This window comes from Nilaparvata lugens, chromosome X (assembly GCF_014356525.2).
Source record: "Nilaparvata lugens isolate BPH chromosome X, ASM1435652v1, whole genome shotgun sequence".
In the NCBI taxonomy this organism is placed as follows: Eukaryota; Metazoa; Arthropoda; class Insecta; order Hemiptera; family Delphacidae; genus Nilaparvata; species Nilaparvata lugens.
In genome coordinates, this window is record NC_052518.1 from 988433 (window position 1) to 1004027 (window position 15595).

At 32.8% G+C, this 15595-nt stretch overlaps 1 protein-coding gene across 1 annotated transcript in view; it reads left to right on the forward strand.

Moving 5' to 3' along the window:
• The first annotated feature begins 7173 nt into the window (after positions 1–7173).
• The window catches only part of LOC111045077 (homeobox protein Meis1), a 28558-nt gene continuing 20136 nt past the window's right edge, over positions 7174–15595 (forward strand). The window contains exons 1-5 of the mRNA XM_039442207.1: positions 7174–7525; positions 10025–10159; positions 12606–12777; positions 13859–14107; positions 15180–15453. Of these exons, the coding sequence (XP_039298141.1) occupies positions 10035–10159; positions 12606–12777; positions 13859–14107; positions 15180–15453 (820 nt within the window). The 5' untranslated portion in view covers positions 7174–7525; positions 10025–10034. The remainder of the gene's footprint in view (positions 7526–10024; positions 10160–12605; positions 12778–13858; positions 14108–15179; positions 15454–15595) is intronic.

Here is a 15595-nt window from a genome sequence, read left to right on the forward strand (position 1 = left end):
AAAATACATCTGTTTAGCCTATGTAGAACTTGACATTAGAGTGTATAGATTGTAGAGTGCCCCTACAGATAGCCTTTTCTCACCGGAATACTGGTTGTTACAATGACGTCACAGGAGCACTTGAAATTGCACACTATAATAAGGTCCACGTTATAATGGTAGTGGAGAAAAATAAGAGATCAACGTTGCCGATCCTCTGTCTTGTCAATGCCTTCTATAGATGGAAGCTGATACAGGTTTATTGATGCAATATTATTAACTGTTCATTCTCATTCAAAATGAACAATTATATTTTATTAAGCAATAAATTATATTTTTCGATAAATTAATAATGAATTTTCATAACTAAGATTAAATATTTTGTTAATTAATTAATGATTCTACATTGTTGAAAGATGATCTGGCAACAGAGCGAAGCTAGAAAGAGATAGTGCTATCCGCTTTGTTGAATGATAGAAAGTTATAGCAATACAATTGCTAATCAAACACAGCTATTCAAATCAATCAATTAATTCATATCACAAACAAACATAATATAAAATAACAGAGAAAAAAGATACATATGTGAAATTAAAGTAGACTACCCTACGCATAAGCCAGTATGGGGTGTACTACTCCTAATAAAAATACTCAAAGGAGTAAGGTTGCTCCATTTATATTTATAAATAAACTCAGCATAATAAATTGAAAATAGAAGAAAATACATTTGATTCTGCTATGATAGCCTATCAGATGAAAACATATTCGATTTTCTCTGATTTTCTCTGCTACCAGTCTTATCATATCACATACAGGTAAAAATATTCTAAAATAAATGGAACAAATGAAATTTATAAACATAGAGCTATAAACTTGTTATATCCTACACCCAGTTTCTTCAACACAATCATATAGGCTACTATGTCTAGCAATAAAAGCAGGAAAAGAGAAACTGGTAATTTCATAGTAACTGTACTTTTTTCATTTTCCATAACATATTTTTTTATTTCAGCTTTAACATTTTCATTCTCTTATTTTATTCAATATATTATTGATACCACAACAATTCTCAAAACATTGCTGGTTTTTTAATGAAAAATTATGTAGGAAACAAAGAGAAGATTTTACAGATGAGGTATGACATTTGGAAGATGTAATTAATTTAGCAGATTTTTTAGGTTCTGAATGCTCAGATAAAATTTTTGTGATAAATTAGGATTCCCATGGAGAAGAACCCAGATAAGGAGACTGTTGGGGGAAAACCTCCCTTAACAGTCATAGTTCTAGTCACCAAATAGAATAGTCGACTGTGTTTTCTGATCAGAAATCTCTCACTAAATATCAGTGACGTTCTGGTAACAGTTACCTCTCTCAGCTACCAGTACCAGTTACCAAATTGTCAGTCTCGTTTTGAAAAACGCTACAACTAGGCGTATTCCATATTGACATCACATTTTTATGAATAGTCATTAAAAATCGTTATAATTTCTACATTAGTATGATAATATTAATAGAATTTTCACCCGACTATTCAAAATACACTACATAATTAAATGTTAGTGGTATTAGCCTCTCTTGATTGGCATCTCTTTCCCTCCATAATTTGAATTTGCGATTCTACTACACTGAAGTGCTATAATATGAGATTATGTAATATTCTGTATTCTTAGACAAATGCCTTACCATGAAGAACGTTACATAACATTTCATAAATTGTGAGTATCAATATTTTAATTTGAGTATTCTTAAAATAACATAGAACTGAGAATATTTGTACGCCTCAATAAAGCATTACCTACCTACACTAAAGTTATTATGAATTAAAGTGCACTCATATTAGTAGTAAAATTACCCTTCAATACCCATATACCCTTTTAAAAAATTTCAATATAAAATAAAATAGAAAGTTTTCAAAAGGGTACTATGGTATTATTTCACAACTAACAAATTATGTAGCCCTGAATAAATAAGTTTTTAAAAAACACTCATACTTTTATACCTGACAAGGTTTTTGAAAATAGATCACAAAATAGAGTTTTATTTGCGGTACATACACAATATATATTATCCCATATTATCATAATTTATTATTAATCTATAGTAATGTGATAAATATAAATATTAATGTAATATTCAATGAATTTATACAAAATGCATACTTTCATTACATGAATTTAAATAAAGTGTAATAGATCACAAACTAGTGTTTTATTTACCGCACATATACAATATATTGTCCAATATAATCACAGCTTATTATTATAATATACTGTATTATTATTAGGCTATAGTAATGTAATAAATGACAATTTTTATAAATATACCGGTAATGAATAATAATTAGTAAAATACGTATGTAAAAAGTAAGGATCCCACATCGTTTTTTTTTTAGTAGTAGTAAGCCATTCTCTATTGCAATGAATGAGTATACGTTACCTACATGCATCAGAAAGTGGCTTGTACACTTGGCACCTACATAAAAGTTAGGTGGATGTGTAAAATCTGTATGAATTATACATTTCTATAATAGTCAATGTAAATTATGAGTAAATTTTTTAGTGGCTACTTTATCAGCCATAAATATATCATTCGTAGTAAAAACACTTCACTTAAATGGGCTACTTTTGTACAAATTAATAAAAACAATATAACAACTCATATCACACTTTATTATTAAAAACTTGAAAATACTATATAGTATCAACTTGTTTATTCATTTCCTGCATTTTAACTTGAAAATGACCTATGGTCGAAACTAGTCGTTAGAATATTTTAATAATAAAGGGTACTACGAATTTTATATTGTTTTTATTAATCATTCGTACATAACTTTAAACTGTAACTTCAAGACTTTAGAAAGTCAAAATAATGAAAAGCACACTCTCATAATTATCATATATAGAATATTAGAATATTTCATACATGACATCAAAACCTATTTAATTTTTGAAATATTATTTTGGAATTGGAGATCTGGTCGCGGATTTAATTATTAAATGTAATTGATAAAGCGAGAAGATCTCCAATATACAAAGATGAAACGTGTGTTTTATCACGTTTCGTGAAGGCATTATTATGGTTTTTAGCTCAATGCTATACAAACAAGAGTAAGTTGACTTTTGGTCTGTGAATCAAGGCTGCATGTGTTTTTCACATAGATAGATTTTGAATTTTTCTTTCGAGGCCCGTATTCTTTGAGCCGTTTGTGGAAGTTAGTTATTGTGTTAAGGCATTGGTAACCTGAAGTATTCTGTCTTGAGAATTCAATTATAGGCTGTCGCAGTCCGGGCAGTTTAAACCTATATAATTGTGTTTTTAGGATTTGAATCTTGTAGGGAAAGCTGGTGTTTTTGATTCAATCAACTGGCAGAGTTTTTTTTTATTTAAAGTCGGGAGTGGTTTAACTGGACCTTGAGGAGCAGGCCAAGGGACTCTTTTTAAGGTAAAGTTAGATAATAATTAATTGTATATTTTTATATTTTTCAGATCCATAATTCTAAATAATAATTTGTATTTTATCCCAAAACCCTGAATGACCAAAACTATTACATTTTTCTTTATTCCCACCATCTAGTTTACAAATAGAATATCTTTATTAGTTTCAATAGAATATCACAATTTGACATATAGGCCAGTCAACACAATTCAATACACAATAAAAACAGGGTTATACAACACCGCAATAAACAGCCACAGTAGGTACATATATTGGACTCAAATTTACCTTATTAATATGCTATAATACCTTACTATTTATTTCAAAATCCCTTGAATAAAACTTTTTTCCATAAATTCTCTAACAGACTAGAAGGGATTATTCATAAGTAATATTTCTAATACATTTCTAATCTTTCTGTAACTAAGCTTCCTTATTTCAATGGGAAGCCTATATTCATAAGTCTGATTGCGGCAATAGTGGGGCTTTGATCTGTCTTGTGGATTCTGCTTCTTGCTACATTCAAAGATTGACTTTATCTAATGTTATGTGTGTGTGTGTAGAACTTCTCAACTCCATTTTTTTCGAGATTAGTTTTTAAGCTAGCTTTTTATATTGTTTATACTTGGATTGCATCTATTGTCTATGAATAAAAAAATATACGAGTAGATAAAGTTTCAACTTGATCTTGATGATAGATGAGAACTTGTAATAATTCAAATAATAAGCTTATTAATCAGAATGTTACTGATTGAAATTTAAATTTATTCTTCTTCGTTCACTATGGTACAACAAAAATAAACAATCAGTATGAAGAAGTCTCCTCACATGGCCTAATTTCTGTCGTAGAGAGAGTTGCTAATAGAAATGCATGAGTATCATAATAAAAATATGTTTCTTCTATTTATTCCATCCAATGTGATTTGAACAGATAGCTTACCTTGTTAATTCGATTTTGAATTGATATATATTTTTAATACATAGGTTTTAAATTGATATTTTTTGCTGAGGGTGATACCCACTTAAGCTCTAGGCTTGTGCGTCGAAGGCATATGTGCCCCACTGGTATCCAAGCCTGAAATACAATCACAAATGAAACCTCTCTACTCATATTTGTATTTCTTCTGATTTTGAAAGGAAGTTACGGTATTAGATTTTAAATTCCATTATTTTTACAAATTTAATTGTAAATAGGATGGACTTCTTAGAAAGAGGACTTTGACGATTTCCTGATCCCAGGACCGTTAGGAAGACATCAGAAAATAAAATAAAATAAATAAAGAGGTATGTGAGTAGGCCTAAATTAATGATTCTGATTTTTTTACTAGGAAAATTAAGTGTCAACTCTTCTCCAAACAAGATCTAATGTTTCCCCCATCAAATTTCCCTTGATGGGTATGCACAAAGTTGGCCTAACTGTTAGGCTTATATGATTTATTCATTTATTCATGGATACAACAGGTTACCCTTATGTGTCTCTTTTATAACTGATTGGTCACATGTTTAACAGGTTCAATTGATGTGACGTGAATGATAAACACAACATCTCCAAATAATAATCCTTTCAATGTTTTCAAAGTTTTCATATAAATAATTAGGTACGATATTTTCATAAAGAAATGTTTCAATTCTTTGTAACTTATTTTTTATTCAATAGATGAATGAATAATGAATTTTATTCCGAAAAAACAGAAATTTCAACACTTTTTGGAAATTAACTGACCACTTCACCAAGTGGCTAGTGTGTAATTAAACTATTGTAATTTGAATAAACACTTTTCAATGATAAGATCGCTAAAACTTAAATTTAGGATAATATTCTATTTTCAAATACCAAGAGAAGAAAAAAGATTTAGCATCATTATACTCATTACCCTTCAGGCTGAAAAATATTGTTATCTTAATATCAAATTAAGCTTGTAGCGTGAATGTTGATGTTGTGGAACTTTTCCATAATTGAATAGACTTAAAATATTAATTTTTATTTAATTAAATTGGATTTTTGACAACGTTTTAAGTCTATTCAATTCTTAATATCAATCTTTTATTGAATGAAAAAGAGATTTCAGAACAACAGATTTTAAATCTGTGGTTTTTTGACAATTTCTTAGTCTTTTTCATTCAATATGAATAATTACCACAATATCAACTTTATCAACTACACAAAAAATCAAACTTTTATATATTCCTCCATATAGTCCTAAGCTACCATCAATTTGAAAACTGATTTAAAACACAATTTATGTGTAATTTTCTATGAAAATTTGTTATTGATAAAATTAGAAGGATACCGTATTTGATAAGTGTCTGTTCTTTGCAAATTGGAAATAAGCTACCGTACCGTACTTTATAATCACCGTATTGTAAAAATTAGTATTTTTATATTTTGTTTCCACTCGAAATATCTTATTCAAATAGTTGATAGCACATAACATTTATATGTGACTCATTGTGATTACTGTAATAAACTTATTTATAGGAAGGATAATAAATTATTGGTTCTGTTGGTTAACAAATCCTTTTTTTCTATTTTGTATTAAGCTTACCTAAAGCTTATATCGGTTGCATCCAAACACTCTTTAGAAGAGTAACATTTTTGTTCAAATTCAAATTTTATTTAAAAAATTTAAGTTCCAATTTTTGGTGGTGCGCATCAGGGATCTGAAACGCCGGTAACCTAACCTTCATGCTCGTCCCATTAAATTCAAATTGAATATTTCTTCTATTGTGTTTGAAGGGATGGAAGGATTTCATCAAAAGGAAGAATAATTATCCTATTATACAAATAAAAAGTAATTATATCAATAAAATCCACTTCTTATTAAAAATACCCTATGTAGCTTTTATTACTATGATACCTACTAATTATTATCACTGTATTTTTTACTGTATCAAATTCAATACACATTGTTTAATTAAACACAGACAATTATCTATAAAATATACTGTATATAGTATTTAAAATTATATGCTATTAATGCTAATACGGTAATTAATGCAATACCGGTAGTATTGGAAGTTAATAAATTAAACTTAATTTTGTAAATATTCTACAAACTCTTTTTACTCATATATAGGCCTAATAACCAATATTAAGGTACAGTATTTCTAGTATTAGAAGCTTAAAATATTAATTATAAAAGAGGCCAATATAAAATTTATCTAAATCTTCATCTTTCATCGGACCGCAGACATTATCTTGCAAAGAATCAATACGGTAATATTGTTATTTAGCTCAAAATCATATTTTCAAAATCCAGTTTTCCATTTATTATTTTCATTTGCAAGTCCATGCCAATCTAATAATAAATAGTTTTTATTTTTCAATTTGAGGAGCTTCAAGTGAAAGATAAAGTTAACTAATAACATTTTTATCCAGATCATGAATAGCCTATTCAATGAAAAATAGTTTCTTTCCAATTTCAGGGAAATAGGAATCTAATTCCGAAAAGAGTCTCCCTTCAGCAGTATATGGATTGTCGATTTTCCATACAGAATTTCCCCCAAATCCTATAAGGTCATTAGAAGGGCCAACCTTCTCGCTCGAGCTTGAAGGGATACTCGGAAATGACATCATGAGTTTGACATCTGTATTCCAAAAATAAATCATGAAAAGGTAAAAATAACCAAAAAATTCTGTTTTGAGAAAATTTTCAGAGTTAAAGTGTAAAAATTCTCTTAGTTTGTTGTGTGTTCATCAGAAAATATTCATTTCCAAGATCCCATACTGCTCTCATCTCAAAGAACTCCAACTGGGAGGAGACGCAACGCCATTGATTGACATCTGCGAGCTGCCACTCAAACGGATCTGTAGTTATTTTCACCCTCTAAATTACCCAATTTAGGTTATATTCGAGTTTTGTGTGAAAGTAGTGTAGATTGACTTCTGTGGATTGTATTTGTTGCAAAAAATGTGTGGTCTTTGTGATATTAATTCTTGATACCTTAGTATCAATATAACAAAAAATCTATTTTTGCCCAAGAATGAATTTTCCTTATAGAATCTGTTGATATTGTTAGGATTGTGTAATATACTTGGTTTCTGCGACATGTCCATGAAAATTGAATACCCTCGTCACTATTTTGCTCCATAATACGCTTCAATGTGATGTAAGTGATTTATTATGATACATAGTACAATAGCGTTTGAAGCTTTAACTTGATCAAGAATCGTCAGTTTATTTTAAAAATAAATATAATTTAGATCGACCACAAATTCCTGCCTTTTTAAAAGAAGTCGGTGTTTTTACAATTCTGTTTGGTTCAATTCTGAGGAAATTTTATTTGTGATGAAATTTATTATTAGTCTACCAACCTACCTAATTTTGTCTGGTAAAATTAAGAAATTTCTTACAGAATAATAGTCTAATAGAAGACTATCAAAATTATATCCATCATCGAACATATTTTTGATTTTTAACAGTATTATTGAGTTATTGATACTGTAATTTTACACCTTGTGGGACCGGACTCCGGATTAATTGCTTGCTCAGTGTGGATTTCAATCACTTACCAACTTTTAGCATGTTAGAACTCTGTATATTTTGGGCCTAAACAGTCGAAATCGCCTTCATCAAATTATAACCTTACCATTTTACCTTACGGTGGTGGTAGGCTATAAATGCCTACTTGAGCGGGCCGTACACTATCCGACTATAGTGGTCCAACAATAGTAGTAAGACTCCATACAAAATAACTTTTGACTTGGAGGAATATGCGGCGTAGAGAAATGGAGGGAGATCAGCCAATTACAGTGATGTATACTGATATAAAATCAGTAATTAGAGTCATAGGTAGAAGCGCAGTTGCCAATTTGTCGATTAGACTCAGTCGAATCAATGCTTTCAGAGAGGAAACTTCGTAAGTTTAACATGAGCGCTTGAATACTCACTAGAAATTAGAGAACGCTGGCCGGCTTAGAACGGTAACATCGCCGCCGTTGTATCCCTACCGCTGTATGCCTTCTCTGCTGCGGATGTCCCTCCCAAGTCAAAAGTAATTTTGTAAGGAGTATAGTTGGATCTTTCACCACTTACGCTCCGACTGGTTGTCCATGAGTTAGTCCAACATCCCCACTCAGGTTCCAACTCGACTCTGACTAGGCAGCTGGCCTTGGGATGTCAGATGTGTTGAACCTACAGTTGATACAACTCGTCCGGCTAGACATCAAACATCAACAACCCCATTCACGGTCCGACGTCGAATCCAATATTGAATGTTGGACCTCAAGACATCGGATAGTGAATGGCCATCTTTAGGAGCAACATCTGTTTGCGATAGCTTTTCAGAAGTGTAGTAAGTTGCTACTAAATTGGCCAGTTGCTATCCTTGGCCTCCCAGGGTAGCCAAGATGATTAAGATCCCAACTATACGGGCGTCTTTGACTGGAATCCAACAGTAGGACATGCATGATAAACATATGTGTGTAAATGAATGTTTATCATGCACACACATTTGTTCATCATGCATGTTTTGTCATCAGCGAGAGGCTTATTACATAAAATAAACAACCAATAACAAGATTCAAGATTCGTTTTATTAACCATCAGGCTACAATTATAGCATTAGGCAAGTCATAATATATACATTTTAAAAGTAGGCTACACACAATTGAACAGAAAATCATACCTGATGAAGCATATCTATATTACATTCAATTCAGGTATTCCTCAAGTGAGTAAAAGGCATTATTTTTCAGATAACTGTTTACAATTTTCTTAAATTTGTTTGGAGGCAGATTCCTGGTTGTTTGAGGCAGTTTATTAAACAATATACACTGTTGGAAAGTATGGCTTCTCATAGTTTTAGTGAGTCTTATTTGTGGTGCTACAATGTTTCTACTGTTCCTGGTATTATATGCATGGTAATCTTCATGAATGGAAAATTTTTCTGAGTTTTCCTTGACGTAAATTAAATTGGAATAAATAAACAATAAATAAACCACTGGAAAATTACAAATTATCATCATCATCAGTATTCTGCCCTAGGGCAAGTCCTAACCTAAAAAAATGTCGTTCGCTGTGATGTGACAACAATGTATGATGATATGTGTACACACATGTTCATCATGCATGCCCTACCGTGAGTGGTCAGCCTTAGGGCCAAGCTACATGAAGCGTTTTTGCACTTGCGGTGGACGAGTCGGCAGGGCAGAAAGCTCTCCGATTGGCTGATTATCAGCTGATTGGGTTGGCCAATATCAGCTGATAATCTGCCAATTGGAGAGCTTTATGCCCTGCTGACTCGTCCACCGCAAGTGCAAAAACGCTTCATGTTTACCCTTAGACTTGCTGTATTTATTTCGCGCGTCTTCAGAATGCATGGCCTTTTATGATAGGGAGCGGCTATTACACTCGTATAGTTTACCTTATAAGATACGATGCATCCGGTTAACAAGCGAAAACAACCAGCGCGTCCAAGGGCCAAGCCACACGAAGCGTTTTTGAGTCGATTCGGCAGAGCAAAAAGCTCTCAGATTGGCTGATCATCAGCTGATTCCCGTACGTTCTCAAAAAAACTTGATAACACGTTCCAGTCCAATTTGGATTTAACAATGATGTAATTCCATGCAAACCTATCAGATATATTTCATAGACGGTTTATTTGCAGATGGGCTGAAATGCAAGATACAACAGTAGCCGCTACAATGGTGTCTTATCCAGACAATATCTCAGGAGCTCAGCCTGGAAACACAGGTCCTACTGATCAGGCTACATTCGAAGCAGATAAAAGAGCTGTTTACAAGTAAGTGCTTCATCTTCTTTATCGTCATCTTTGTTTTCTGTAGCAATCAATCATTTACTTATCAATGCAATTATTACAATAGATATCATAATCTGAAAGAGGAGAACTAAGCTTAGCCTGTACTATTCCTCTTTCATATAGATAGTGATCCGTGGTCTAGTGGATAGAGTGCTTGCGTAGCAGCATAGAGATCCCGGGTTCAAACCCTCTCAATACCAAAAGGTTTTTTAACCAGATCACTCCCGTGTTATCGGATGTGCACGTTAAACTGTATGACAGTCGTAAGGCCCATTGACGGCTTAAATTATATATTCAGGCGGTGGGACCTTCCCGCAAGGGACTCCCCACCAACAAAAGTCATACGAATTTACTATATATATAATATCTATCATACAATATCAACCAACTCATGTATATTTTTATTATGTCTTAAATCATAGATAGAATTTTTCCTCCTTCCATTTTTTCATGATAAAATATTATTCATGATTAATTGTATTCAGCAATGTATATAGTATATATAACAAGGTAACATATTTATAACATAGTATTGAAGTAGGTTTTCATGATAAAATATTATTCAGTAAAATATATTGTATGTATAACAAAGTAACATATTTATAACATGGTATTCAAGTAGGTTAATTTTATGTTGATGGTAGGCTACAACTTGTTAAACAGCCTTCCTCTTATGCCGCATCCACGGGTGGTTTGCCAGCGCTCGCCTTCACTGGTCTTCGCTTGCCATTACTCCGATTTTTGTCGAGCGAAGGCGAGTGGCCGGCCGCGCCCCACAAATGGTCATATTGCAGTGTGGATGGCAAGACTAACGTGGCCAAGCTTACCAGCGTGGCTAGCGACTTGGCGATAGTGTGGACTAGGAATTAGTGGAACATGTCCCAACTGTATTAGATATTTATGTCTCATATTATTAGAGAAAAGGAGATCATGCTAGTTATTCAGAATCAATGAGAAGGATTGAATTAAATGTTTAATTTCTATATAAAAATGTCACATCACATTATAAGATCTTCATTCTTTAGTATTTATTTCTTCAAGGGAATGAGCTTGAGTAAAAGGTGATAATTCATTACAATGTTACAAGATGAATGGATCTTATCAAATATATCTCTACATTTGGAAATAAATTGGAAATTATATTTGTTCAAATGCTAATGATAAAATATTATTGAACGAAAATCCCAATTGAATGCTGTAAATCAACCCGAAGACTTCTGCTACTGCAAATATTGACAACAGGATAAACAGCTAGATGGAAATTCGATGAGCGCTACGCTACAAAAATTATTCGTCCGCCCAGGAATCGAACTTGGTACCTTCTAATTGCCGGTCAGGAATGCTCACCCTTACACCAAACTGTCAATCTCTGGATAGCAACGCTCATTATAACGAAGCCATAGCAGCCAGCCAGTCTACATATGGAAATAAATTGGAAATTACATTCGTTCAAATGCTAATTAATAAATAAATATTTTTAAACGAAAATCCCAATTAAGTAGCGCAATAGTAGCGCTCATAGAATTTCCATCTAGCTGTTTACCCTGTTGTCAATATTTGCAGTAGCAGAAGTTTTCGGGGTGATGTACAGCATTGAATTGGGATTTTCGTTTAATAATATTTATTCATTAATTTGAACAAATGTAATTTCCAATTTATTTCCAGACGTAGAGATACATTTGATAAGATCCATTCATTTTGTAACAACTTATCAGCTTGTACTCAAGCTCATTCCCTTGAGAAATAAACACTAATGAATAAATATAGAGAAATTTTTATGTAGAAACATTCAATTCAATCCTTCTCATTGAATGTGAATAACTAGCACGATATCCTTTTCTCTAATAATATGAATGAAACCTATCAGTTGGGACATGTTCCCTACTACAATATTATATTTATCTCTACATCATTTATTAAAACTATGTGATACAAATTATTGTTACATCATCTAAATTATCTCACACAAACTGGGGTTTTCTGTTCAAACTTGGATTGATAAAAATCTACTTAGATTGATATCCTATTAAAGGCTATTTTCATTTCATTCCATTGATGAAAAAGGTGTAACAGATGAATGTTGACTCTATTTAAATGCGGTTGGGATAACTGGTAAAACTGGTAGATTTAGCATGTAATCCTGAAGTTTTTTTAATTTCTGTATAAGTTGTTTTTTTTCTTCTGTATTATTTTGTGTGAAGTGCGGTTTTGGGCAGTGTGCCTGTCGCATCCACACTGATTCACAACCACATTCACTACAATGTATCTTTTTTCCAATAAATTGAAATTGAAAACATAAAGGTGGTTTCAAATAATCTGTAAATTTAAAAGATTGGCGCTCTTTTTTACCTTTTTTATTTCTCATATGAATCTTTCTTTAATTGATGTTGACCTCTTCTATAATATTTTCTTCTATTTCCATTTTCAGACATCCTCTTTTTCCACTTTTGGCATTGTTATTTGAACGATGTGAACAGGCTACCCAATCTGCTGAGACCCCAAATAGCGAGAGTTTCAATTTAGATATTCAGGCGTTTGTTCAGCACCAAGAGAGAGACAGAAAGCCATTTCTTGTCAATGACTCAGAAGTTGATGGACTGGTAAGTGAAATATTTATGTAAAATTGGAAAAAGTCACTAAACTTGATAAAAATTGAGTAAAATATTGTTTTTGGAATTCCTTGAACTTGATAGCTATTCTCCCCGTTGCACAAAAAACCTGTTAAATTCTAATCATGACCAAGTAACAATCAGAGAAGGCCCTTAAAAAAAAGCGCTCCTTTGATTGGCTCGGTTGCACAAGAGCCTGTTAAATTTTAATCATGATTAAATATCACGAGTACCAACCTGAAAAGGCTCCTTAGAATAAAAGACTCCTCTGTTGAAGGGTGTGATCACATTGAATGCGTATATGTGCAAGTGCAAGTCGAATCATGAGCCGTAAAACAAAATTCAGAAAATGCCATTGAAACACGTGACTTGAATGTAGCTGCAGTGCTCACACTGAACACACCAGCAAGTGAAGCTTTTAGTTTGAGTGGCCCAGAGTGTCTATTGCGCTTTCAAGATTTTGTTTCTCATCTGCAAGCTTGGTCATGCATAACCAAGCGTGAACTTACACATATACGTATGCAGTGTGATCACACAGGAAGGAAGAATAACATTTCACAATGAAGAACGATTTTTTCTATGCAAACAACTTTTTTGTATAAAAAACAAAATTTCCTGGAAGAGAATTCCATGAAAATTTCAGTCTTTTCCTGCCATAAACAGGATTATAAAAAAACTGTAACTTAATTCTAAGACAATCCTTGTATCTGTATTATAGATCCTTGTTATAGTTTTAATGAATTGAAATCACTTTCTATCCTCTCCAATATTTGGACTCAATGTACTTAACTGTAATAATTGTTTAATAATAACAAAATGTACTTAATTGTAATAATAGGCGAACAAGTGTTTTACTTATGCCAGTAGTTCTTCACCTCCAGCCGTATTTTTCAGATAGTTGATATAAATATTTAGAATAATAATTATTGTTCTTTTTTTCTCTGATTGTCACATCTTTGTACTGTTTTCTGTGCTTTGGTGAAATAAATAGAATTGAAATTGAAAAATTAGAATGATGATCGTTTATATGAATATTGAAGTCCTTATTTATGGCACATTTCACGTTTTCCAGATGATTAAAGCTATCCAGGTGCTTCGTATCCATCTGCTAGAGTTGGAAAAAGTTCAGGAATTGTGCAAGGACTTCTGCAACCGCTACATAACATGTTTGAAGGGAAAAATGCAGAGCGAAAACTTGCTGCGATCAGACTATGCCACTGGCTACGTTGAAAATAATAATAACAATAGCAGTACAAACAATAATAGCAGTCATTCGAGCGATAGCAATAGTCCCTCAGCCTTCACCGCGCATAGTTTACAGGTAAATGCTGTACATTGGTTTTTTAAAGCAAGTAAGTTGAAAACTCTTCTGGTTGAATAAAATATTTTTGTCATTGTATATAATTATTCTATTTCAACTATGACATTTTTTAAAATTCTAATCGTAGTGAGGAGTAAATCATATTTTAATTCCAGAGATGAGAATAATTAATTTTTGAAAACCCACCCACAATCAATGATTATTTTTTGTAGCGCATGTGGAATGTATACTGTGTCGACAGATTTGAAAATGAGTAAAATGTAACTTGAAATTGAAATTTATTGTACTCGTGTCGAGTAGCTAGCCTCAAAAATGAAGTAACAAATTAAATTTATTAATTCCATTTTATGGAAATGAAACAATACATTTGAAACAGTCTCAACATCAAGTTGAGACTGCCTATAAAAGCTTCCCACCATGAAGAATCCATCACTACCATTGTAATGAACATAGTCATTAAGATTAACACAGGTTTGTTTTGTCGTGATGGCAGCAGTGTTTTGTTTGGTCAAGGAGGAACTAGATGGAATTTGCATTTTAACGTAAATAAGGAAGAGCTAGATATAATTCGCATTTAACGCCGATTAAGATTAACACAGGTTTGTTTTGTCGTGATGGCAGCAGTGTTTTGTTTGGTCAAGGAGGAACTAGATGGATTTTGCATTTAACGCAAATAAGGAAGAGCTAGATATAATTTGCATTTAACGCCGATTAAGATTAACACAGGTTTGTTTTGTCGTGATGGCAGCAGTGTTTTGTTTGGTTAAGGAGGAACTAGATGGATTTTGCATTTTAACGTAAATAAGGAAGAGCTAGATATAATTCGCATTTAACGTCGATTAAGATTAACACAGGTTTGTTTTGTCGTGATGGCAGCAGTGTTTTGTTTGGTCAAGGAGGAACTAGATGGATTTTGCATTTTAACGTAAATAAGGAAGAGCTAGATATAATTTGCATTTAACGCCGATTAAGATTAACACAGGTTTGTTTTGTCGTGATGGCAGCAGTGTTTTGTTTGGTTAAGGAGGAACTAGATAGAATGTGCATTTAACGCCGATTATGATTAACACAGGTGGTGTCTCCAACAGGGTATGAAGGAGGATTATTAACGGGGTCAGGAGTAGCGGTAGGAGGCTCTGCGGCCACCATGCATGTCGATGATATGGTGACTCATCATTACAACAGCTGTAGCAGTCAGATGGTACCAGCTACAGCTGTTTTAGTTGAACAACAGCTGCAGCAGCAGCATCAGCACATAGTTCATGGGAGCACGCCGCTGTCGCAGATTGGAGCCAATCCATGTCCTCCGCCTCCTCCTCCCTCCAGTGATATCTCTCTTCTGCAAGGTAAAGTCACAACTATCCTTCCTTATCTTCTAATTTATGCTCAATATTTTTACCCAGGAACCTGCAAGATTCCGAGAGTCAAGCTCGGTTCAACTATAGAGAAAATATAGCACAAGAAGATAGGTATATAGGGCGTTTATGT